This window comes from Schistocerca gregaria, chromosome 3, assembly GCF_023897955.1.
Source record: "Schistocerca gregaria isolate iqSchGreg1 chromosome 3, iqSchGreg1.2, whole genome shotgun sequence".
In the NCBI taxonomy this organism is placed as follows: Eukaryota; Metazoa; Arthropoda; class Insecta; order Orthoptera; family Acrididae; genus Schistocerca; species Schistocerca gregaria.
The window spans coordinates 357526953-357553494 of NC_064922.1; the positions used below are offsets into that span (position 1 = coordinate 357526953).

Consider the following 26542-nt stretch of genomic DNA (forward strand, 5'->3'; position numbering starts at 1 on the left):
AACGCATTACCATCCTCCACTCAACCGGCTATGAGGGCAGAACCACCGCGTTGGGTACACTAGGAGGTGCCTCGGCAGCAGAGCACGCGGGCGAAACAAGCGACAGCTGAGGTGTCCCATGCGCCACTATTGCACCTGAGGCAGCAGCCTCAAGACAGCTTACCGTGCCGGCCGCTGGTGGCCGAGCGGTTGTGGCGCTACAGTCTGGAACCGCGCGACAGCTACGGTTGCAGGTTCGAATCCTGCCTCGAGCATGGATGTGTGTGTTGTCCTTAGGTTAGTTAGGTTTAAGTAGTTCTAAGTTCTAGGGGACTTATGACCTCAGCAGTTGAGTCCCATAGTGCTCAGAGCCATTTGAACCATTTTTGAACAGCTTACCGTAGCGAAAACAATATGCAACTGTTCGCAAAATGCGAGCAGCTCCTCCTGCGACCAAACACACATTCTACCCATACTAGCAAGAGCAACTGAAGAAGTAAATTCTAAAAGCTGACAGATGCCCTGATATGCATCTTGTTACCATCCTGACATGTCACTAAAGCACGCTGATAGCTTGATGAACTGTGGGCTGACTGTTCAGAAGAAATGCAAACTGAGCTACCGACTGCCTGAATTTACACCTAAAAAAATGTAGATGAAATTTAAGCAATATATACCACTAAGAAAACAAAAACTAATTACGTACTTTGTGCTGCTGCTGCTTCCGGCGGCTCCTCGCTGCTCTACGACTGGAGCGCAACTGGCTGTTTACTATTTTCAACGGTCACAAAATTCAGAATGAATCAGACGACTGTGAAGTTTATGTCAGTGTGAAACTATTCATTCATTAAATTAAGTTCACGTGACACAAACATTCGCAAAAACGCAAACTGCTGGAAAACTGCCAGTAAACCCCTGATTCCTTAAAGAATCGAACTCCCATTATAAAACAGCCAGACGTCTGATTACAAATGAGTTAATATATTAAATATTTGTAAGAGAGAAAACATTTTAGAAACATTTGAAATTTAGTTCGTTGGAAGTCACTAAGTGCTCTTATTATGAAACACTGGACAGATATAAACTGAGTGATTTGCGTTGCATTTTAAGCAAATGCTAGTCTATCGCGCATCTCAATCTTTACGACGTAATATATCCTGAACTTCGTGTCATACAATGATAAATTTTGCAGCTGCATTCCATGAATGTATAATAAAGGGAGAAGGCGCTATAGGCTTGCTCTGTGCATAGCTTTCAAGGCAGCGCCGTCATATTAGATGTCCCAAAACATTGTTCTTAATGTCCGGGTGCGTGCACCACATTTTTTTGAAAAGAAAATTTTACAGGACAAAACACCGTCAGGAAGGCATTTTCATAACCTTTTCTGATCTTAAATAAGTATTTGATCCAGTAATAAGACGTTTTTGTATCGTTAACGTAACTTTAGTTTTGTTATATGTTTCGAATACCAAGAAGAAAAATATGAGATAATAGAAGGCAGTTTTTGTAATCCAGCATTTTCCTTAATACGGACTAACGAAATAGGTTTCTCTGGCTTCTTCCCGAAAATTCTGAGAACGTATTTTGCTAGGTTTGGTTGTTTGCCAGAGAGCTTTTCGAGCTGAACTGATAGGAAATGTGAAGTCAAATGACAAAAATAAAACGCTTCAATAAAAGGAAACAATGAAACCTAAATTTATACGAGTATATGCTGAAAAGTAATGCCTCCAAATTTTTATGTGAAAAGTGTTAAAGCATTTTAATAAAGCAAGCGGTATTAACATTCTACATCTTCATATCTACATATTTTCAGCCTTCTGCCACTAGAGGGTTCCGAGTTGTGGTGTGTAACATTGCGGTGTCTATTGTCGGTATGAGAGAAAACAGTGTGCAGTAAATGGGTTTCGAGTTCAAAGAGTTCATCCACATATGAAGCACCTCTCTTTCAGCATGACAATGCCAGACCACACACGAGAGTTGCAGCATCTGCTACAAGGCAATGGCTTGGGTTCACTGCCATCGGTCATCCTCCTTACAGTCCCGACTTGGCACCAGCCGATTTTCATCTGTTTCCAAAACTTAAAGAAAATTTTCGAGGACTTCACTTTGATAGTGATGAAACAGCGCGAGACTGTGGCTCTGTCAAAAAATTCAAACATTCTGCAGTGATGATATCAACAAACTGGTCTCTCGTTGAGACAAATGTGTTCATCGCCAGGGAAATTATGTTGAGAAATAAATACGTAAACATGAATAATAAAGATATTTCTTTTATTTGGAAAGCCTTAAGAGTTTTCGCGTAAAGATTTCGGAGGCATTACTTCTCAGCACGTATAAAAGAAAATATCGCTTGAACGAGTCCACTTACGAATTAAATGCGATTCCTTTACGCCTTAGACTATAATCAGAATGTTTAATACAAACACAAATTCCGCAGGCTAGCATTTCTTTTTATCAAAGCATCACCACAAGAAGTAAACTTCTGGGGCACCTAACATGGGGGACATCCACTTTGAGTTTTTTGACTTCATGACAGCTCTGATTATTATAGCTCAATGGTACATTCAGTGGTACATGTGAATAATGTCTACAAACTTCGTTGCAAACAGAGTTGGTGATAACGAAGTAATCAATTAAAACATCATGCCTAATGATGTCTTTTTACTGCACGAAGGGCGGAAACATCATTTTGTTGGGAGTTTTTTAATTGATTGTGAAATTTTGGAAGTCTCTGCGTACATCCATTCTCAAATACTGGGTGAACAAATTTTGGGGATTTGGGTGCCATCTGTTACATTGCCTCAAGGCAATTTCTAACTTTAATACAAGGTTATCATAAATGATTGAAGTGATTCCATAAATTCACTGTAGCTACATTAATTGACTTAGTATCACAAAGCTCAACACCCACATAGAAAACTGAAATATGTTTGTATTGTTGCAGCTGCACTTCAGATTTCTGCCATGAGAGTGGAGCAGTGAGCAGTTAGGCAAGATAGTTACAAGTGTGGAGAAAGCATGTGTTGACCTCAAAAAGCCTTCACATTAGTCTGCCGTAACAGTGCAATGGCACTACAGAACGAAGTTCGACAAAGATCCACCAACTGCTCACTCCATTCCGTGGTGGTATGTGCAGTTCAAAGCTTGTGGATCCCTCTGCAAGGGGAAATCAACAGGTTGGCCTGCAGTGAGTGACGAAACGTTTGACTGAGTGCAGGCAACTTTCGCAGATAGCCCACAGAACTCGACAAACAGACCAAGCAGAGAGCTAAAGATACCACAACCGACTTGAATTGGCCTGACACATGCGCAACATTTCTGCTGCTGCTCTATTAGCGGCCTCGTTGAATGGGTGTGAGCAGTCACAGAACCCAGTGGGTGGCGACCTTTTTCATGTTCGAAATGTCGTGCAAGAAGTTGAAAAATGATCCATTACTAATTTCCGCTTCTTCTACTGTCGACGTGATTGTGATACACCACCCGATTTCTTAACGGCGATTGGTCTTCGCTATTCAAACTTGTTTGACCACACAGTGTCGTATAATGGTGTATAGTTGCTCTATGCTTCAGTATGGATTGTTTATGTTATACCCCTTCGAAAGTAGTAAATGGAATAGCATATGATTCTCCAGTTCATCAGTAGGATGTGCTATTTTGTTTTGAGTCATCTGGCAACATACTACTGTGGTGCTGTGGTGTGGAGACTCAGTGTGTACTAGGACTATTAACAAGTACCCGCAAGCAAACAAAAAATTAAGTATGTAACTTTATTTTTTGGGATAATACTTGAAACCTTATGAATAATCATTGTAAATGTTGTATATGAACTAAGTATGTTCTAAACAAAATAAAAAGATGCACCATGAAGGAATTACCTGAATGGGATGGAAATTGGTAGATGTGATGTAGGTGTAACCACAAAGAAATGATTACAATTTCAAGAAAGCTGTACGATTTATTCCAGAGAATGAGTTTCACAAATTGAGAAAGTCAATAACGTGTTGGTCCACCTTCGGCCCTTATGGAAGCAATTACTCACAATGGCATTGATTGACAGAGTTCTTGGATGTTCAACTGGTGTATTAGATTGTCAAAAATCCCAAGCTGGTTGGAGGGCCCTGGCCGTAATGCTCCAAACGTTCTCAATTGCAGAGAGATCCAGCGACTTTGCTACCAAAGGTAGGGTTTAACAAGCATGAAGACTAGCAGTAGGCACACTTGCTGTGTTTGGCTGTGCATTGTCTTGCTGGAGTGCAAGTATAGGATAACCTACCATGAAGGACAATAAAACAGAGCATAGAATATCATCGAAATACCACTGTGCTGTAAGGGTGCTGCAGATGACAGCCAATGGGTCCTGCCATGAAAAGAAAAGGCACCATAGACCGTCACTCCTCGTTGTTAGGCTATGTGGTGGGCAACAATTAAGTTGGTATCCATCACTGTCCACGTTCTCTCCAGACATGTCTTCACTGGCCATCAAGTCCAATTCAAAGTGGGATATCTGGTGAAAAAATATAAATCGTTTTATTATTTTTGTTTTGTTGTCTATTTTTCAATAGGTTCTTTTAATTATTAGTCCAAATTTTGTCAATGAACACAGTTCTACTCCAGTCATTGAGAGTCCAGGCCAAATGTGGCTGACACTATTGCAAATGGGCTGGTTTGTATACGGAGGACAACGGCAGTCACTGCCAGGGGCGATTTGAGTTCAACCCCCTTTCTATGAGCTGCCTATTAATGGTCCCTGTAGTCACTGAAACACCACTCGCACGTTGGATCGATGATAATGATGAATCTGAGACTCTGACTGGCTCTCTGACCTCTCAGTCTTCACGTTCTGTCATCTCTCTAAGTTGACCATTTCCTTCTTCACACTTTGTCTGACCATGGTTCACCCATTCCTGTCAACATTGTCGAATAATGGCATTGCTCCTATTCAAATGTCTATCAATTTCCCCATTATTTCACCCACATTCTCTGAGCGCGACTACACGTCCTCTCTCTAATACTGTCTGTAAGGCATAGCTACTGTCCAAGTACACAGAACAAAATTTGCAGACTTTATGCTCTGGTACTGATATGTCCCCTGTTCACTAACCTGGCCAGCTGCGTGGTGAAATCGCTCTGCATCATCACACATTCATCCATCGGCTGCCAGACTTTACAGTTGTGCGTTTTTCACTGATTCCTGTATCAGTATCAATGTGTCACCCACTTGCATAACTCCTTCACAGTGCAACGTTTTTTTGCCTTAGAGTGTATTGCTGCTACTGTTTGTGCTACAATTTCTGGTGCTTGTGCTGGTGGTGGTGGTGGTGGTGGTGGTGGTGGTGGTGGTGGTGGTGGTGGTGGTTGTTCTCCAGGTAGTGGCTCCTGATGGTGGCTGCTATCTGCTCTACACCTGGAGCACAACAGTAGTTGATTTTTTCAGCCACAGCTAATAGTCCATCACTTCCAGCCATCCTTCATCCCAGCATTACATGACATGTGATCAACAGGAAGAGCAGAGCATGTAAGGGAGGAACACTGAGTCACAGGACTTTGATTACTGGTGCATACTTCCTTGGCTGCCACATCCGCTAATTCATTTAGCAGAATTCTCATATAGTGATATCCAGCACAGCACCACCTTCTTTCCCAGCCTTTGTCTATGGAGGAGTTATGGCTGTTCAGGTTTTGCTTATATGTTTCGTATAGGTGTTCCATGGGTTTAAGAGCACATTGGGAGTCAAAGCAGATAAGGAATTTCTCAGCATATGTCCCACCCGCTCCTGAGCAATCAAGATGCATCCAATTCTACGTCAAATACAGTAAAGTTGTGATGTAAATGAATCCTGGAAACCACACAGTATCCAAGATACTCATCCTACATAAACACACCTCTGCGTACTGCCATATAATTGTGGTGCCAATGTAAAATATCATTAATTATTGAGTTAAACATATACCCTGTCGTATTTCAATAACTTAAAATTACTCTGGGACTCTTCGATAAATGGGGTGACAATCTACTATAGCCATGAGAATTGTCAAATGCCATTCCACTAGCCCATGCTTTGTATGACTCCCAAATGGTCTCATTGCTGGGAATGATTTATGGAAATTGCTTCCACAGCTTAGGGAGAAACAGTTTGATACACCAGCATTTCTGAAACAGTGGAGAACCTAGATGCCTCATGCACCACACTGTTCCCATAACAAAGCCTACTATGTAGTGTGAGCTAACATCCCACAGATGTTTGGGCTAACATGCAGTTCCCCTTCATCGAAATGTTTTGGCTCAAACTTGTCTAGGGATTGCCGTGTTACACACCCTAAATTAGACACTGTGACCCTTTGGTTAAATTGTCTGTCTGATGGCAAGTTTGTGTAATACAAAGTTAACACAACATATGTTGTTGTTGTGGTCTCCAGTCCTGAAACTGGTTTGATGCAGCTCTCCATGCTACTCTATCCTGTGCAAGGTTTTTCATCTCCCAGTACCTACAGCAACCTACCTCCTTCTGAATCTGCTTAGTGTATTCATCTCTTGGTCTCCCTCTACGGCTTTTACCCTCCACGCTGCCTCCAGTACTAAATTGGTGGTCCCTTGATGCCTCAGAACATGTCCTACCAACCGATCCCTTCTTCTAGTCAAGTTGTGCCACAAACTTATCTTCTCCCCAATCCTATGCAATACTTCCTCATTAGTTATATGATCTACCCATCTAACCTTCAGCATTCTTCTGTAGCACCACATTTCAAAAGCTTCTATTCTCTTCTTGTCCAAACTATTTATCGTCCATGTTTCACTTCCATACATGGCTACACTCCATACAAATACTTTCAGAAAAGACTTCCTGAACTTACATCTATACATGATGTTAACAAATTTCTCTTCTTCAGAAATGCTTTCCTTGCCCTTGCCAGTCTACATTTTATATCCTCTTTAATTCAACCATCATCAGTTATTTTGCTCCCCCAATTAGCAAAGCTCCTTTACTTCTTTAAGTGTCTCATTTCCTAATCTAATTCCCTCAGCATCACCCGACTTAATTCGACTACATTCCATTATCCTCGTTTTGCTTTTGTTGATGTTCATCTCATACAGTCCTCCCAAGACACTGTTCATTCCATTCAACTGCTCTTCCAAGTCCTTTGCTGTCTCTGACAGAATTACAATGTCATCGGCGAACCTCAAAGTTTTTATTTCTTCTCCACGGATTTTAATACCTACTCCAAACTTTCCTTATGTTTCCTTCACTGCTTGCTCAATATACAGATTGAATAGCATCGGGGAGAGGCTACAACCCTGTCTTACTCCCTTCCCAACAACTGCTTCCCTTTCACGTCCCTCGACTCTTATAACTGCCATCTGGTCTCTGTACAAATTGTAAATAGCCTTTCGCTCCCTGTATTTTACCCCTGCCACCTTCAGAATTTGAAAGAGAGTATTCCAGTCAACATTGTCAAAAGCTTTCTCTAAGTCTACAAATGCTAGAAACGTAGGTTTGCCTTTCCTTAATCTTTCTTCTAAGATAAGTCGTAAGGTCAGTATTGCCTCACATGTTCCAGTATTTCTACAGAATCCAAACTGATCTTCCCCGAGGTCGGCTTCTACTAGTTTTTCCATTCGTCTGTAAAGAATTCGTGTTAGTATTTTGCAGCTGTGGCTTATTAAACTGATTGTTCGGTAATTTTCACATCTGTCAACACCTGCTTTCTTTGGGATTGGAATTATTATATTCTTCTTGAAATCTGAGGGTACTTCACCTGTTTCATACATCTTGCTCACCAGATGGTAGAGTTTTGTCAGGACTGCCTCTCCCAAGGCCGTTAGTAGTTCCAATGGAATGTTGTCTACTCCGGGGGCATTGTCTCGACTCAGGTCTTTCAGTGCTCTGTCAAACTCTTCACGCAGTATCGTATCTCCCATTTCATCTTCATCTACATCCTCTTCCATTTCCATAATATTGTCCTCAAGTACATCGCCCTTGTATAGATCCTCTATATACTCCTTCCACCTTTCAGCTTTCCCTTCTTTGCTTAGAACTGGGTTTCCATCTGATCGCTTGATGTTCATACAAGTGGTTCTCTTATCTCCAAAGGTGTGTTTAATTTTCCTGTAGGCAGTATCTATCTTACCCCTAGTGAGATAAGTCTTTACATCCTTACATTTGTCCCCTAGCCATCCCTGCTTAGCCATTTTGCACTTTCTGTCGATCTCATTTTTGAGACGTTTGTGTTCCTTTTTGCCTGCTTCATTTATTGCATTTTTATATTTTCTCCTTTCATCAATTAAATTCAATATTTCTTGTTACCCAAGGATTTCTACTAGTCCTCGTATTTTTACCTACTTGATCCTCTGCTGCCTTCACTACTTCATCCCTCAAAGCTACCCATTCTTCTTCTACTGTGTTTTTTCCCCCATTCCTCTCAATTGTTCCCTTATGCTCTCCCTGAAACTCTGTACAACCTCTGGTTCTTTCAGTTTATCCCACTATATCTAACTTTAACCTATCAAATATTCTTTTAAAATTTTCTACCCTGCCTGGCCGATTAAGGGATCTGACATAACATGCTCCGATCCCTAGAACGCCAGTTTTCTTTCTCCTGATAACGACATCCTCTTGAGTAGTCCCCGCCCGGACTATTTTACCTATGGAATATTTTACCCAAGAGGACGCCATCATCATTTCATCATACAGTAAAGCTGCATGCCCTCGGGAAAAATTACGGCCTTAGTTTCCCCTTGCTTTCAGCCGTTCACAGTACCAGCACAGCAAGGCCAGTTTGGTTATTGTTACAAGGCCAGATCAGTCAATCATCCAGACTGTTGCCCTTGCAACTACTGAAAAGGCTGCTGCCCCTCTTCAGGAACCACACGTTTGTCTGGCCTCTCAACAGATACCCCTCCGTTGTGGTTGTACCTGCGCTGCGACTATCTGGATCGCTGAGGCACGCAAGCCTCCCCACCAATGGCAAGGTCCATGGTTCATGGGGGGAAGACACTACATATAATAACAGTAATAATAATATCAGGAACAGTAATAATAATATCAGGAACAGTAATAATAATATCGGGAACTAAATTAATGACCCATAAATGATGTAGGTCACATAGTTGTGATTTGGTTAGAATAATGGTTATTCAGAAAGCAGACTAATAGCAAAAGTGATCATATTTAGGGTTACTCTTACACTCGAGTGCACAAGCATTTGACATAGTTTGATCATTCACAATCTCATCGCAAAATACAAGTTACAGAAAAGTTAAGAGTTCACACCAGGCCTGCTCACCGCTCAGAGACTAAGCCGCACGATACCACACAATGAGAAATTTTCTAAGTCGTTTAACTTCCTAGCTGCCTAAAGACTAACTGTCCGCTTTCAGGTCTCAGTCCGAACTGTACCCTTTGGTGTCTCCATCCGAACAGTCTGCTTTTGCACCTGCCCCAGCACTGTCCCTCTGCCCATCCCCGGCCATGTTTCCGGTGTGTCGCCCAACTGACTAGCACAGTTCCCTTTCCTTAAGCTGTCCATCTGATTGGCTACAGCTTATTCTACATTATTTTACATTTTAACATATTTAAATAATCAAAGCTTGACCACTTTCATGTTCTAAATAAAGTAACAATAACATCTGTTACATAATAAATGTTAAATTCTTTTACATAAAACCAATACAATTTCCTTCTTAGCTTTGAATGCCATGGCCAGTAGCCTTGCACAATGTGTTTTCTGATAAATAAATCAGGTACAAAAGTAGCTATTATGCATTAAACTTTACAACAAATATTCTATTACCTAATGATTCAATAAGGCGTCATGCCATCATCTTTTAATGTGTTTTGTGAGGAGGAAATGATGATCTGATGCTTAACTAAAATACTTATAATTTAAATTTACTATTTCTTTTAAACAAATAAAGTTACAGAGTTTATATTTACAGCATTTATCATTTTAATGATGTGGTTCTATATGAAATGTTGATCACTAAGATCGACCAAAGTGTTCAGATTTTGCATTCAGGTCTTTGTTACAAAACTTGTTAATTTCACTTTAACAGTAAATCCTAAACTATTATAGATATGATCAATATTCAAGTTTTATTGGGATCACCATGAAATTTTATGAAGGATGGTAGATTAAGGTTACTATGGCTTCTTTCCCTGCACTACTACAGAATTAATTAGGTTCCATAAATGTTTCCCTTTATGGACGATCTTAGGTCTGCCATATTTAACACTGCTACACCTCCCAGGCCACAGACGCCTTCTATTGGGTTTCCCTATGACATAGATTCTTATCTGTCTCACTCAAACACTACAGCGCTTAGGCCTCAATAGACAACAGACACCTGTGAGTTTCCCCATCTCTATATTTAAATGAGAGTGCAATGCACGTTAACTGACATTAGCCATCTCCAGCAGAGTCAGGTTGTCAATTATGAATCAATACCTACTGAATACATGCTGCTAACAGCTAATGATCTCCCTGGTCTCTAGGTTTGAGACCAAGCACCAGCTAACTGTATGCTCCATGGACTTTCCACAAATAATTGAGGAAACACTTTGATAACTACTGGGGCATATTTGGTCCCTTTCTAGTTTGAGGAGGAGGATCAAAACTGTCTCCATTGGAAATTTGTTCGATTGTCATACTCTATTAAAAATTCCAAGAAGAATTTCGTTTTATTTCCCTCCAAGTTGCCACCGGTTGTTGTTAATTTCATCATGAACATGTGCACTATCACTAGTCTCAAATAGTACTAAACCTACCTCCCACTTATAGAAGAGGCAGTTACTGCAATTGAAATTTAACCCATCCCTTTTCTTCACCCTGTAGGGTGACAGGATACCAGATTCAGCTTGGCAGTAGCAGCAGTCTAGGCAAACAGTGGTACCATTTTGTGTAATTTGGAGAAACTCCTCCTTCATTACATCTGCCAGAGATGACCTACCATACTTTATAAAAATCTGGTTCACACAATTAAGACAATGTATTCTTGATATGATCTCTTTTAACAGTCCTTATAATACAGCATAATTTGATTGTTCCTACCTGAAAGACTAAAAGATTGCACATAGTAGATCAACAACTGCACAAAACGATTCAAGCGATTCACCCGATGCTGATTACTGATGGGCACTCCTCATTTCATCAAGGTAAATCCACTTATTTAAATGTCTTGAAGACTTGCAATGAGTGCATTGACAGTTTGATAGATCAGTATCCTAAACTGGTCCACCTGTTCCTGGATGGTCTCAATGTTCAAAAAGAGCCACCTGGCTCTACTGCGTCCTGTTAGCATTGCTGAGAATCCTCTTTGGTGTCTTACTTTCAGGAATTGCTTGGTCTGTCAGCTGTATCCAGACGATGAAATGGTGACTGAAGTGCAAATTATTGACCATTTCCTGCTGAGTAGTGTATGTGAGGACAGGAGGGCATATTGAAAAGTTATTGGTTTAGAATGATCCTGCACTGAAATATATGCTCTGTTCTGTGTTAAGAAGCATAATTCTTCTGAGGGTTTGAGGCTCTCAAGAACTCAGCTTCTCAGGACAGGTAATGGTGGAATCCTATAGCATATTACAAACATTAAAGATCCCACATAGGAGGAATGGACTGGAGAGCTGTGCAGTAAGGTCCCTGAGAGCCAGTTGAGCTAAATATTCATTAGAAGGCAGATATAGGAAGCTGAATGGCCTGTCATGGCCATTCTATGGAGGTCTGAACTGGAATATGCTTTATTACAGCGGGCACAGCATCACATCATAAGTATGGCACATGAAGTGTTGCAGCAACCGCTTGCTAGTTGATGTTGATGAGGAGAGGCAAGGAGTGGAATTTGTCACAGACCAATATGCCCATGCTATCTTTATTTCTCATGACAGTGAGGTTGTTACTTTTGAGGGGGCTGTATTCCCTAGCAATAGGTATACCAGTAACTTTGAATGTATCTCTTAGAGACATAGGCATGAAAACATTCCCTGTACTAATAGTTTCCATTCTTTTACCTCTGTCTTGCACCCATTCAGATTCCACTGAAGTGCAGTTTATCTGTAAGACTTCCCTATATCAGTCTTTTTTTTCTTGCTGCCAATATTACAGATATATGTAAATCGGGGCATTTGATAAAGAATTGGTTGGTTCTTTCCAGTATCCTTCGATTTCCAATACTTCTGTGAGTGGGTCCTCCACAGATTTCTATGTAAAACAACTATGTGATGGGGTGATAATTTTCAGCTTGCCCTCCACTGTTTTTGTTTATTCACATGTTGTTTATCTTTTGAGGACTGTACTGCTCTGGACAAGTGTTTTGGGATGTTGCTTACTGTACTCCATGCCACAGTTTTACGTGGTGCACCTTGCTTTGAAGTGTTCTTGGTACTTTTCATGACTGACTTGATTGTTATTGGAGCAAAATTATTAATTGCTCTGCAACTACACTTGAAGGGACATGTGTCTGTGTCTGAGTAGACATATCAAGTTCTGCAATTGAAATCATAGCCACTGTGGTGAAGGATCTCATAAATGGAGGTGGCTGAATTGATTTGCTTGATGTATTCATTTCAGTGTAAGGCATCTATTTGGTGACTAATCTCGTGCATCCTTATTCCCTCTTATAATATTTTGAAATTTCATTTCCATGTAATGTGCTCTTCCAAGCAACTGATGAATGATTCTAGAACTGAGCACATTACTAACACTTCCTGAGTTGCCTTGCAACATCCACAACACATTTATTTTACAGAAAGTCCTTCTGCCTTCTGCAACCCTTGCTTCTACATCTATTTTGCATCTTCCTTATTTAACTATTCTAATTCCCTGATAGCAAAATTCATTTGCTTCTTCCAGAATCTCTTATCCATGTTTCAGATTTTGCCATCCAACATGTGCACCTGCTGCATGCATCATTGCTTTATGTAAGTGCATATATTTCTGTGGCCAGAGTTAACACAAAGATTCTCTGGCAGTAGACCTGTGTCACACAGTAAAATAACTGTCACTAGATGATGAAATGATAAATAATCATAGCGAGAAACACAGCACTCTAGCGTTTAAAAACTGTAGAATTCAGAACAGTCTTAGACTGCAATGTGTTTTATTTATTTTATGACCAGTTTTGATCTATGTGATCATCATCAGATATGTCTGTCTTTCTAAACTAGTAAATAAAACATAAAAAATTGTACCCAAAGGAGGCACAATCAAAATATATAAAAACATAATGAAACCAAGATAAACACAAATTACCTACAGTGTACAGTCACCACCAGTAAGTTACTAGTTTAGAAAACATACATACCTGATGATGATCACACAAATCAAAACCAGTCATAAAACAAAGGAAAAATATTTTGGGGTCAAAGACTGTAGTGAAGTCTAAAAATTTTGTCACTTTATGGGCGTTTATATTCATTGCATTTGCTTTCTTTTTGTTTATCTACAATGAATGCTATCAATTTGGTTTTCTGTTCATAACAAACAACTTCCACTTCAAAAAATTTGTATACTATCATTGTTGCAGTTTCACTATGTTGTACACTCCTGGAAATGGAAAAAAGAACACATTGACACCGGTGTGTCAGACCCACCATACTTGCTCCGGACACTGCGAGAGGGCTGTACAAGCAATGATCACACGCACGGCACAGTGGACACACCAGGAACCGCGGTGTTGGCCGTCGAATGGCGCTAGCTGCGCAGCATTTGTGCACCGCCGCCGTCAGTGTCAGCCTGTTTGCCGTGGCATACGGAGCTCCATCGCAGTCTTTAACACTGGTAGCATGCCGCGACAGCGTGGACGTGAACCGTATGTGCAGTTGACGGACTTTGAGTGAGGGCGTATAGTGGGCATGCGGGAGGCCGGGTGGATGTTCCGCCGAATTGCTCAACACGTGGGGCATGAGGTCTCCACAGTACATCGATGTTGTCGCCAGTGGTCGGCGGAAGGTGCACGTGCCCGTCGACCTGGGACCGGACCGCAGCGACGCACGGATGCACGCCAAGACTGTAGGATCCTGCGCAGTGCCGTAGGGGACCGCACCGTCACTTCCCAGCAAATTAGGGACACTGTTGCTCCTGGGGTATCGGCGAGGACCATTCGCAACCGTCTCCATGAAGCTGGGCTACGGTCCCGCACACCGTTTGGCCGTCTTCCGCTCACGCCCCAACATCGTGCAGCCCGCCTCCAGTGGTGTCGCGACAGGTGTGAATGGAGGGACGAATGGAGACGTGTCGTCTTTAGCGATGAGAGTCGCTTCTGCCTTGGTGCCAATGATGGCTGTATGCGTGTTTGGCGCCGTGCAGGTGAGCGCCACAATCAGGACTGCATACGACCAAGGCACACAGGGCCAACACCCGGCATCATGGTGTGGGTAGCGATCTCCTACACTGGCCGTACACCTCTGGTGATCGTCGAGGGGACACTGAATAGTGCACGGTACATCCAAACCGTCATCAAACCCATCGTTCTACCATTCCTAGACCGGCAAGGGAACTTGCTGTTCCAACAGGACAATGCACGTCCGCATGTAATCCGTGCCATCCAACGTGCTCTAGAAGGTGTAAGTCAACTACCCTGGCCAGCAAGATCTCCGGATCTGTCCCCCATTGAGCATGTTTCGGACTGGATGAAGCGTCGTCTCACGCGGTCTGCACGTCCAGCACGAACGCTGGTCCAACTGAGGCGCAAGGTGGAAATGGCATGGCAAGCCGTTCCACAGGACTACATCCAGCATCTCTACGATCGTCTCCATGGGAGAATAGCAGCCTGCATTGCTGCGAAAGGTGGATATACACTGTACTAGTGCCGACATTGTGCATGCTCTGTTGCCTGTGTCTATGTGCCTGTGGTTCTGTCAGTGTGATCATGTGATGTATCTGACCCCAGGAATGTGTCAATAAAGTTTCCCCTTCCTGGAACAATGAATTCACGGTTTTCTTATTTCAATTTCCAGGAGTGTATTAGAATGACCAAGGTACCATTTCTTACCCATTTCACACCTTTCAATGTTGCAACTACACTCTAAAACGAAACAAAATAAAAGAAAATGCACTTAAAAGGAATTAACTGAATGGGATGAGAATCAGTATGTGATGTATGTGTACAGACAAACGATTACAATTTCAGAAAGAAATGGGATGGTTTATTCAAAAGAAAGAGGGTCAAAACTTAGCAAATTATTAATGTGTTAGTCTCACTCTGGTCCTTATGGAAGCAGTTATTTGGCTTGACATTGATTGATAGAGTTATTCAATGTCATCTTGAGGGATATCATGTCAAATTCTGTCCAGATGGCGTGTTAGATCACCAAACTCACAAGACTGTTGGAGGGTTCTGAATTGGGGAGAGACCCAGTGACCTTGCTGGCCAAGGTAAGGTTTGGCAAGCATGAAGACAAGCAGTAAGAACTCTCCCCCTGTGCGAGTAGGCATTATGTTACTGAAAAGGATGCCTATGATGACTTTCTATCAAGGGCAACAAAACAGGGCACAGAATGTCACTGACGTACCACTGTGCTGTAGATGGACTATGGATGATGTCCAAAGGGGTGCTGCTATGAAAAGAAATGGCACTACAGACCATCACTCTGGGTTATCAGGCCATAGGTTGGGATACAGTCAGGCTGATATCCCACCACTGACCAGCGCATCTCTAGACACATCTTTGCTGGTCATTAGGGCTCACTTGGATGCGGGACTCATAACTGAAGACAACTGTACTCCAGTCAGCGAGGTTCCAGGCTGAAGATGTGGTTGCTGATGCCCTGGAGAGTAGTGGGACACCAACCTGATTGCCGCCTGCCATTTGGTCTACCAACCAATAGTGATTGTCTGGGATGCCATTTCTTCTCATAGCAGTCCCCCTTTGGTGGTAATCCATGGCACACTTATAGCACAGTGGTACATCAATGATATTGTATGCCTCGTTCTGTGCCCTTCATGACAAGCCATTCTGGGCTTATATTTTGGTAAGATAGTTCCCACATGCACATGGCAATAGTTTCTACTGCTTGTCTTTGTGCTTGCCAAACGCTACTTTGACAAACAAGGTCACCAGATCTATCTCCAATTGAATGCATGTGTAACATTATGGGTAGGGCCCTCCAAATAACTCAGGTTTATTACCATCTAATGCGCCAATTGGGCAGAATTTGCCACCCCTCAGGAGCACATCCAACAACTCAATCGACCCATATCAAACCAAATAACTGCCAGCATATGAGCCAGGGGTGGACCAAAGCATTATTGACTTGCTCAACTTGTGAAGTTCTTTCTCTTGAATAAATCATTTATATTTTCAAAAGTTTCAATCACTTCTTTGTCTGTACACATTAATCACATTTACCAGTTTCCATTTCCTTTGGATAATTCCTTCACAGTACGTCATACTCGTTTTCTTAAAGTGTATCTGTTCCAATGCTTTTTGAATATACTATAGACAGATAAATTCAAATGTGCTTTCCACTCACTCTTTTTGTTATAATAAACAGGGGTTGTATAAAGGGACATATACTGAAAGCCGGTTTTTAATTTTTAAAAAATTCATGGTATCAGAAGAGGTCTCAAATGGACTGGCTAGTGTACTCTGTAAATGTTTTGTAAAAACCCCCAGGATATGGAAGATCTACATTCTCTGTTATACTCACAATGTTCCACCAATATTCCAGATTATGGTCACCATAGCAGGTGCACAATTAATGAGGACTGGTGATGCTGACCTGCCCCGAATTCAGAAAAACCCAGTTACTAGATCTGAAGCGTGTGCCATAATGCATCTCTGAGGATCTGCTCTGCTCTTCCTTCTAACCTTGATTCCACGGTCCTAATATCTTCATAGCACGAGTTATATTTTATATTGGTTGGTTGGTTGATTGATTTGGGGGAGGGGACCAAACGGTGAGGTCATCAGTCCCATCGCATTAGAGAAGGAAGTCAGCCATGCCCTTTCACAGGAATCATCCCAGCAATTGCCTGAAGCAATTTAAGCGATTTAGAGAAATCATGGAAAACCTAAATCAGGATGACTGGATACTGGTTTGAACCATTGTTCTCCCAAATGTGGGTTCAGTGCACTAACCACTTCACCATCTTGCTCGATGGGATTTTATGTGCTTGGTATATTAGAACCCAGATTGTTTGTCACAGGGGAAGTAACTCCATGCTATAATTTGATCATGTAATCTCTACTTTTCTTGCCTCTTATAATACTATTATACTTTTATCTTATTGTGTTGTAAAAAATGACTTTTGTGCATCTTTAAATAGATACTGTGCACAAAACCACAGTTAATCTGCACTAAGCAATCATCAGGTAATGTTCATGAAGTGAATCTGCGTCCTAAATTCATTATATAAAGTTCCATGTCAGTCAGTCTAAGTGGCACATTCACTGAGTTTGATTCAGTCAAGACAGTTTACATCCAGCTTTCATCATGTAAAATTTCATGTCAGTACTATCTCTAGCGCAAAGTATAGGTTTCTTGAATTTATCATCACCTACCTAATTAATTTGTTGGATGATAGTGATTGTATGTGAATGAAGTATTTTTATTTATCCAGCACCTGTTGATCATCACGGAGGCAGTCAGGTATGGAGTACCATGATTTCAGGAGAGAGCTGGATCACTCATGTTTTGGGCTAGTACCATCAATACATGTCTGACATCTCTCATAGCTATTGTATTTTCAAAGCTCTGCAGTATCTAGACGGATATACCTGGCCCCCACAGCTTGAATGTCAACTCTGTCCCAGTGCCAGTATATCAGAGCCCAGTTACAACAGTTGTACACCAGGTTGCCTGAGAAGAGGATACAGCGGCTTTATGGCACACTTCCAAACTAAGTCAGTGCATGCATTCAGGCCAGATGGAGTGCCACATCAGTGAGCTCATACTGCCAAGCGCTCTATAAATTTGACTCAATTTTGTAATCACTGAAATAACATCAGTTACTCTCTCCACCTTTCCTCCTTCTCTCCTGGGTACTTTACTTTTTTTGTTTGGCAGTGTACACGTGATATTGTGGTGATGAGTGAAGGTCACAACTACTTTCTTAAAATGGACACACGGCCACACAATGCAAGTAACAAAAATAACTATAACAAAAAATAAATGTAACAGGTAAAAACCACAGTCTAAAAATAAACTAAAACAAACTCTTTCACTTAATATGGGAATAAAATGAATTATTCTTTTATGCCTTATTCTCTGTCTCTCTTGGGGTCTATCCTCCTAGTCTTGTTATTCCATCCTGATCGTATTTTCAGTGTACAGTAACAATGTTTTCATGTTGTTCTTTAGGTTCCTCATCCATGTACTTGATGGATGTCTGGGGACTCTTTCCAGTTATTTCACGTCAAGCACTGTTCTTGTTATATGGTTAGGTTCACAGCGCATGATGTGTCGGCACCAGCATTGGCAGTAACCTAGTTCCTGTATTCAAGCATTGGTCTCCCACCATGTTTTTTAGCCACCACACTTCTTGGTATTACCAATTTGGTGATTCTTAAATGCCTAAGGATGTGTCCTATCAATCCATCCCTTGGAATTTCCTGGCAGACTAAAACCATTTGGTGAACTGCAACTCACACATGGGATATTTGCCTTTCATGAGCAAGTGTTTTATTTACTGAGCTATCCCAGCTCAACTTATGACCTGCCCTCACAGCTTTACTTCCACCGGTATCTCATTTCATATCTTCCAAAGAGTGTGGCTAGGTAATGTGTCTGCAATATCCTTTTTTCCAGGAGTTCCAGTCCTGTTAGATATGCAGGAGAACTTCTGTGACAGTTTGGAAGGTAGCAGATGAAGTACTGGCCTCAGTAAAGCTGTGAGGGCAGATTGTGAGTTGTCCTTGTATAGCTCAATCGATAGAGCACTTGCCTGCAAAAATCAAAGGCCCCATATTTGTGTCTTGGCCGGTTTTAATCTTCTAGCAAGTTTCAAATCAGAGCACACTCCACTGCAAAGTAAAAATTCATCCTGGACATCTACCCCTTGTTTTAGTCAAGTTCTGACAACATGTTTGATTCTACCCAATTTGATTCAGTAATCTCCATTAAATATTACTGAATATAAAACTGTAAACTATTTGAATGAATGATCTATTTCACTGCAACTATTTTTGCATGTATGCCCATTGTTAGATAGTAGTGCGCATTTCTTGGCTGAAGATGGCACTCAGCCCAAAATCAGTGATAGTGAAATACATTATTAATTCAAAAAAATAGGCTGATAGCAGCTTTTTCTTCAGTGGAGTTTATGAAAACAACTGTGATATTCCCAATCATCATGGACATTTTCATTAACTGATCTCCCCATATGGCTCTCAGCTGCTTCCAAAAAATCTGACAGACAAATATAAATAAAAATATGGACCACATTTATAAAGTATTCTCTGGCCTTTTAGTTTGTGATCTTGTATTTTTATTCCCTATAATGACACCTTTGTACAACATACAATGCAGTCACAACATACGGGATAATATTTTCTGTTTATGAAATTGTACGCTCCCCTCAATACTTTCAACTGGCTACTATTCGGTAGAGTTTACAAACAAATTTTATATAAACCAAGACAGTAAACTTACAGAAATGGTTAACAGTATTCTTCAGCAGTCACAAGGGTAACAGGGAATGGAACAATATCTTGCAGCACATACCCACCATCACATCATATTGTAACTTGCAGATGGTACGCAAATTGAATGACTGACTAATTTTGAAGGGTTACCTAGAATGAGTGCATGGATATAAATTTTCACTAATTTGTAAAATACAGTTTCATATTTTAAAACAATTACTTCTTTTCTGTGGTGTGTATTTTCTCCTCCGTATTTTTTCCATGAAACTAATGTTTCCTAATGTGGTGTGGTATGCATGTGTCTAAATTGCTTGTTTATCAGGTTCCAGCTCCCAGAGTTGGGTGGAGAGAGGACCAAGCAGGTGTAGAGGTAGGAAATGTGCAGCAGACTTTATGCTCATGAACACCAAACCTAGGAACACCACTAATGTTAGAAAGGAGAAAGTACTGTAGTCAAAAGAGAGGGGTAGGGCTCCACTTGCAGGAGAAGTTAAGGTGAGTATCAGCTCACCAGCTTTTTCAAGCTGGGTGCAGAGCTCAGTCAAGAGACAGAAGACTGACGGCCTCTGTGTGAAGATTTTACGACAGGTAATCATGTACTACTAGTGGTAGTGGATGGGACAGGGAAAAGCTTGAAGAGGGATAGTACTCACAAACAGATGTTGATCTAAATAAGATAGCCTCGTTAATTGAAATCACAAATGTTTGGCTTGAGATGTTACAGTGCCCTGATCATCATATCAATTTTTTCATATTTTTCAATGAATATTTCTCAGGTACTGCAAAGAAGCTGCAAAAAAAAAATCCCTAAAACAACTGAACCACCAACAATGAATTGCACATCCAGCACAATGATGCACAATAATGCATCCCGTAACAAAACGAAGCATGAAGTCAAGAAGACAACACAGAAATTAGAAACATAAGAAGCTGCAGACCTAGATGAGGTGCTAATCAATGCACAAAACATGGACATTATTTTCAAACTGCACAAAAGCGTTTTAAGAATATTAGCTAAATGTAGCACTCATGTTTATTGTAAAGACATGTTTTGAAAATGGGTATACTCACTGTACCAAGTGAGGTCAGTTACCAATCTGTTATGTGCACATCAGGAAAAACACTTGCAGCACTGTCACAAATAGTTCAGTATGTGATTATGCAGCAAGAGCCCATTCGGACATACATTTACCAAAGGAAGAACAACCAAAAAACTCAGTACAGCAGTTTCTATCTGGGATTAACACTGCACAATAATTTGCCCAAGATAATGACATAACTACAGAAAACCTGAAATAGAATAACAACAAAGAAAGTGTTGAGTGGCAAGCAAGCACATTACAAATATTCACATTACCAGTACCAGTTTCAGAATAATATTGCAATCTGCAGATGTGATAATTAATCCACAAACACTTTCATCATGGTGACCAAATTCTAGTTGTGTGTATACTGAACATTATGAAAGCTATAAAATATGCATCAGTGTCATAACAAAAGTATCTCCTTTATCTTGTAACGCTCCACTCCACATTTTGTTAGTTTTGAATGTGTGTGTGTGTGTGTGTGTGTGTGTGTGTGTAATTCTATAGCTATCACTGTAAAATGATCTTTATACATTCTTTTAAGATACCACACTATATTTAGTGCTAATGCTTCCTACAGCAGGAAAAATTACTTAGTAAAGCTTCTTATTATTTAATATAGCTTCACTATTACTTAATATAGCTTAAGTTTTCCTTGATCTACAGTCACAGAAGTTAACTTCGATAGTGAACATTGTTCTTTCCTCTTCAATAATGTTTATACTAATTTTTACTTTATTTTTCCATTAGGCCTATTCTTAGTTGCAGTACAGACCGTATAATACACAATTTAGTATTTTACAAGAAACTTGTTACTGTAGCTGCTAAGCCGAATGTGTGTGGTGTTCTGAATTAAATGGATCTGTTTGTGTTAACTAAATTTTGGTTGAGTCTCAACATACATGAAGTTGAATTTTAAATAAATATGATTTAAATGTTTTAATATTATGTTATAACCTCACTCATTACGTTTTGTTTTCCTACATAAACACAGATACCTTGAAAAATAAATTTCATCAAAACTTTAGGAGCTGAGGAGGTAATGTTGTGTTAAAAATTTTCAGTAAATAAATTTTATGGATTACAAATATATTTTTAACAGTAGCTTCTAAAGTACTACATTATATCTCGTTGCTTTTATGATACACACACACATATAGACATATATATAATTTCACATTAAGAGCATCAACTATAACAATTTATAAATTGTGTTAACGTAACATATAGTGACTTTAGAAATACTTACAAACTGCACTCATAAAAGTTTTTTGATAAAATAGTTAGCTTCGACAGTTTCTTGGAATACTTGTTACTCTAAACTAAGGTCACTAGCATTGCCATCGTCATCATCATCTTTTTGTTGCCTTATAATTGCAGGTACACATGATTTGTCAGGAAGCATGCCGTGCTGAAGAAGAAAACTCTCGACGTCTTCCATAAAAAAATCATCGCCTAACTCCTCACTGACACGCACAAAGTTTCCTACCAACTGGCCACCTTTATAAACCAATAATGCTGGCACTCCGTTGATTTTGAAACGTTTGCTGACACCAGCAGCTGATCCAATAACTTTGCAAAATTTAACATTTGCATACTCCTGGCATAAATTCAAAAGACAGCCATTCATTGCTTCACATGCTGGTACATGGTCTTCATATATATGGACGACGATAGTGACAGATTTATGTTCTTTATCTATTGCATCAAGGAATTCTTCTCCACTAGTCAAAGCTATAACTTTGCCAAATCTTGGAAGCGAACTTATCTGCTGCATCATTTCTTGCATCCTTTGTTTCTGATATTCAAGTAAAATGTTCTCGTCATTCAAAAGCTCTGCAAGTTCGGGATCTAGCTCCTCATTGTTTTTGTCTCTCTCTTCATCTAATGCTGATCTACACGTCAAGGAAAGTTTTTTTATCAGGTCCAACCGCTCCTTTTCTTGTTCGGCGCGCTTCTCAATCTCCAGTTGTTTATATCGCCGCCAATCCTGAACCACTCCCTTAGGGCCGGTGTTTGTGGAATATCCCTCCCATTTGTATGGGTCAGGCGGAGGTACATCCGATGACTTTCCTTCAGCGCCTGCTGCGGCGTTAGGTGTTTCACTCTCATCTTCTGATTTCTCTTCTTCACTTTCACTACTGCTACAGTAGCAGTGAACTTTCTCGCCCAGAATTTTGTCTTCTAGAGTAGTCATGACTGCTTTCAGTAACCGCGAAAATGCTAATTGTTTACCTGTCAAAACGTTTGATACAACTCAAACAACATAGTGGAAAGATATGCAGTTGATTGCTTCTCGTGCAGTGCTGTTATTTGAGCCATGAGCTCCTTTTATATTTAAGGACACGATATAAATACTGTAAATAGTTTGGACATTGCGAGGAAAAACTAATAGAAAGAGCGAATTCATAAACACAAGTTATTTTTAAGTCCTAATACAATTTCAGATGCCTGTAAACATAAATGTTATGATTACACGCACTGTGATGAAATCATCTTTGAGCGGTTGCGTTAAGTTGATGGTTATGGGCTAGCGTGAAGAGATGGGTGTTTGAAACTTACAAGAAAAAGAAATTTCGGGAGAAGGTATTCGTGTAGACGGACCAGAGTCCGCGAATTCCTTATTTTCGGCGACCGGGACAAGTATGTCCTTAATTCAACATATATTACATTCAAAGTGGTCCTGGTGCTTATCGCTTCATCTGGGCGTTACCTGCAGATATGTTGAAAAGCTGAAAGGAAAAATAAATGCATCTGTTTTCAGGTGAAGACCGAGCCAAACGAAATGGTGGAAAGACACAGCTTTGGAGTAAATCCCATAACGTGTCATGCTTGGAACAGAGACAGAACTCGTGAGTATAGCTTGATAGATAGATACACACGTCTTTAGACTATATGTCTTCTTGGTTTTTACTTGTGGGCAAAAAACATTAGAAGTTACAGTCCATCAGGTGCTACAGCGGTAAGTACTGGGCTTGAGGATGCGTGCTTTAAATGAAAGACGTGTTTTCCTTCTCGCGAACACTTAACCACCGTCATTCAAACACTACCGTGTGCTGACCGACCAGTAATCGGTTCTTAACTGACTGGGTACTTATACTGTTTGTTAGAACTGATACGTGATCTTTGACACATCCGATCGAAGTAGTTGCAATACTATTTTTATATTTACTGTAATAGTATTTTCCACCCATATTATCCTTCAGAAACGTATCCTTTGATACACACACACACCAACATATTGAACTGCAAAAAATCTTTTAAAAAAAGAAAAAAACTTTTTCCTCTTAATTATTTCCCGAAACAGCCCTCTATTGTACCTGAACCTGCCATAAAGCCCGCTCTTCCGATTAAATTATTTGCGATTTGAACATTATTTAGAAACCCATCACACTTTTGTGATTACTGCAGTTTCAACAAAACATGAAAGATGAACACTTACTATTAATCAGTCATCCCAACAAAATAATAATCGTGTGCAAGTCAGGTCTATCTTGAAAATGAAGGGGAAATAACCATTTGACCACTTCTTTATGTTTGAATATTAGTTAACTGTGCATTGTGATGTAGACATTCTGTAAAGCCCATCTGCCTTTCAAAAATATATTAGGCCCTACATAAGGAAAACACATTGGTGGAGGTGAAGGAGTTTGAGTGGATTCATTTGGAGGAGCTCAAAATCTTAACACGTAGGTTAGGTGTCGTTATTGTTTCCAGGACACCCCTATTTAAACAGTCTGACCCTTCTGTGCATGTCAACGGAAATTACATGACTGCTGGGGAAAGGGCTTTTTGTAACTATCCTAGGACAGCTGCCACAATTCTCTCGTCACCCTTCACACCAACTTATGAGCAGTCACTGTTACAATTCACATTTATTTGGCACAGAATGAGCATTTCCATTGGTCAGCTCTTAGTGAGTTAATACAACTACTTTCCCATCAAATTCCCCTAAGAGATTTTAATACACATGGGATGATGGAATTTGTTCTATGCACAACCTCTGCATTAGGGATATAATTCTTGATAATTCACTTTCATTCAGTAAGCACATTAGCGACATTTGAATGTGAAAATCACCTGAAAAGGATGACTCCACCATATTGTCACTGTTGTACATAAAGTTTTGTATGCAGCCACAGCTGTTATGTATAACAGTAATGTACCCGCCCAAAATTTGATGGACACCCAATGATACAACTTGTGTCCTGTTTGAGTGATACGTGTATTACTCTGCCATTGTGAATGTGTACATGGCACTGCACTGGTACAGACAGAATCTATTGACACATGACAAATTAGCATTCTGTATTACAGGCACAAAGACGTTACAGATAATTGAGTAAAGCCAGATACTGTTCATGTTCCTTAATTCCATTAATTGTTCATCGCCACATTGTCATTTGATACAGAGTTATAGTAGATAGCAACCTGTAACAGCTGCACTGAACAATATAGACTTGTTAATCACTCCAAGGAATTGAGGCCAGATCTCAGAGAACATCAAAGAAACTATATTTCTAAAGCAGGAGGAGGCTTTAATTTGGGGTTGTCTTCAGCTCAAACATGGAAGTATATAACATTCTGCTCTGTGTGAGGAATTCAATTCAGTTTATCTGTGGCTAAAGATATACACTGCTAGTATCCAGTAACATTCAGTACTGCATGCTGATCCATCTCAGTTGTGCATCTCTTGACATCATCTTTAGCTTTATCAACCAGATTGACCAGTAGGTACTACATTCCAACTCATGAAATGAGGCTATGCTGATTTCCCTTCTAAAACTACACAAACCTAGCACATCACAAAAGTCTATCACAATGTTTCCTCAGCAGTTGCGTAGGAATGACTCCTGAAGGAACTGCACACTAGTGCCTCATTTGGATTCCTGAATCATGAAAATTTGGCCTTTGTTTCTAGTGTTAATTTATGAGATATCACTCAAACTTTGATAGTCTGACCCTACTGGAACTGACCGCGTAAATATCATATGGTTGTGTTTCAACTTTATGAAAAGTCTGACATAACATCGTGGTACCCTTTACTGCAGACAAATTTTGCAGTAGAAATCACTGCCATATTTAAAGTCCCTTGTAGTAAGGTGGGTTGGTTCTTCTTCTGTTGTAGGCCTACTTATTTTATTGGTACTTGACTAGTTTCTGGCTTTTAGGCCATTTTCAAGTTTTTTTTGCTGTAGAAAAATTTATCTGCATTAAAATGGAAGTGTCTTTTAATTTATATGTTCCTTTCATTTCATTCACACATGTTAAACAAGACATAATGGCCTCAAAGACAGAAACTAGTAACATAACAATAAATAAATAAAACTACATACAGAAGTGGAAAAATACCACCTTCTTTTAGTAAATTTCTTGCAGTGGTACCTACATAGAAGAAAATATATTGGCAGTGTTGACTGGAATACATTCTTTGAAATTCTGAAGATAATGGAGAGAAAATAACAGGAGTGAAATGTTAACCTTCAACTTGTACAGAAACCAAACTGCAGTTATCAGTCAGACATGACAGTGAAAAAGTGCTTGAGAAGAGAGAGAAACAGGGTTGTTGCTTATTCATGCCTTTATTCAATCTGAGCATTGAGCAAGAAGTAGAGTAGAAATTTGCAAAATATGATTAAGTTTAGGGAAAACAAATAAAACTGAGGTTTGCCAGAGACAGCACAGTGTAAGACATGGAATGGGTAGGACTGGGAGTCAAACCCAGAATCTTTGCCATTTGCAGTCAGATGCTGTACTGATTGAGCTATCTATGCATGACTCGTGTTCCTCTCACAGCTTTACCTCCACCAGTTCATCCAAACTTAACCTAAGTTCTGCACATTTTGTGGGATATTACTGGAAGAAAGTAGTGAAAGTTTACACTTTTTAGAGTATATACATT

At 40.2% G+C, this 26542-nt stretch overlaps 2 protein-coding genes across 2 annotated transcripts in view; one reads left to right on the forward strand and one right to left on the reverse strand.

Moving 5' to 3' along the window:
• Positions 1-21708: 21708 nt before the first annotated feature.
• Positions 21709-22928, reverse strand: LOC126354044 (phosducin-like protein). Its single transcript, XM_050003387.1, has one exon. It carries the CDS (start codon positions 22835-22837, stop codon positions 21953-21955), a length of 885 nt encoding a protein of 294 aa, XP_049859344.1. The 5' UTR covers positions 22838-22928; the 3' UTR covers positions 21709-21952.
• Positions 22929-23149: 221 nt separating this feature from the next.
• Positions 23150-26542, forward strand: part of LOC126354041 (actin-related protein 2/3 complex subunit 1A-B) — a 38759-nt gene continuing 35366 nt past the window's right edge. The window contains exons 1-2 of the mRNA XM_050003385.1: positions 23150-23283; positions 23405-23492. Of these exons, the coding sequence (XP_049859342.1) occupies positions 23426-23492 (67 nt within the window). The 5' untranslated portion in view covers positions 23150-23283; positions 23405-23425. The remainder of the gene's footprint in view (positions 23284-23404; positions 23493-26542) is intronic.

What these genes read in the sequence shown, in the direction of transcription:
- LOC126354044 (XM_050003387.1), bottom strand. Translation starts at nt 22,837, where the DNA reads ATGACTACTCTAGAAGACAAAATTCTGGGCGAGAAAGTTCACTGCTAC.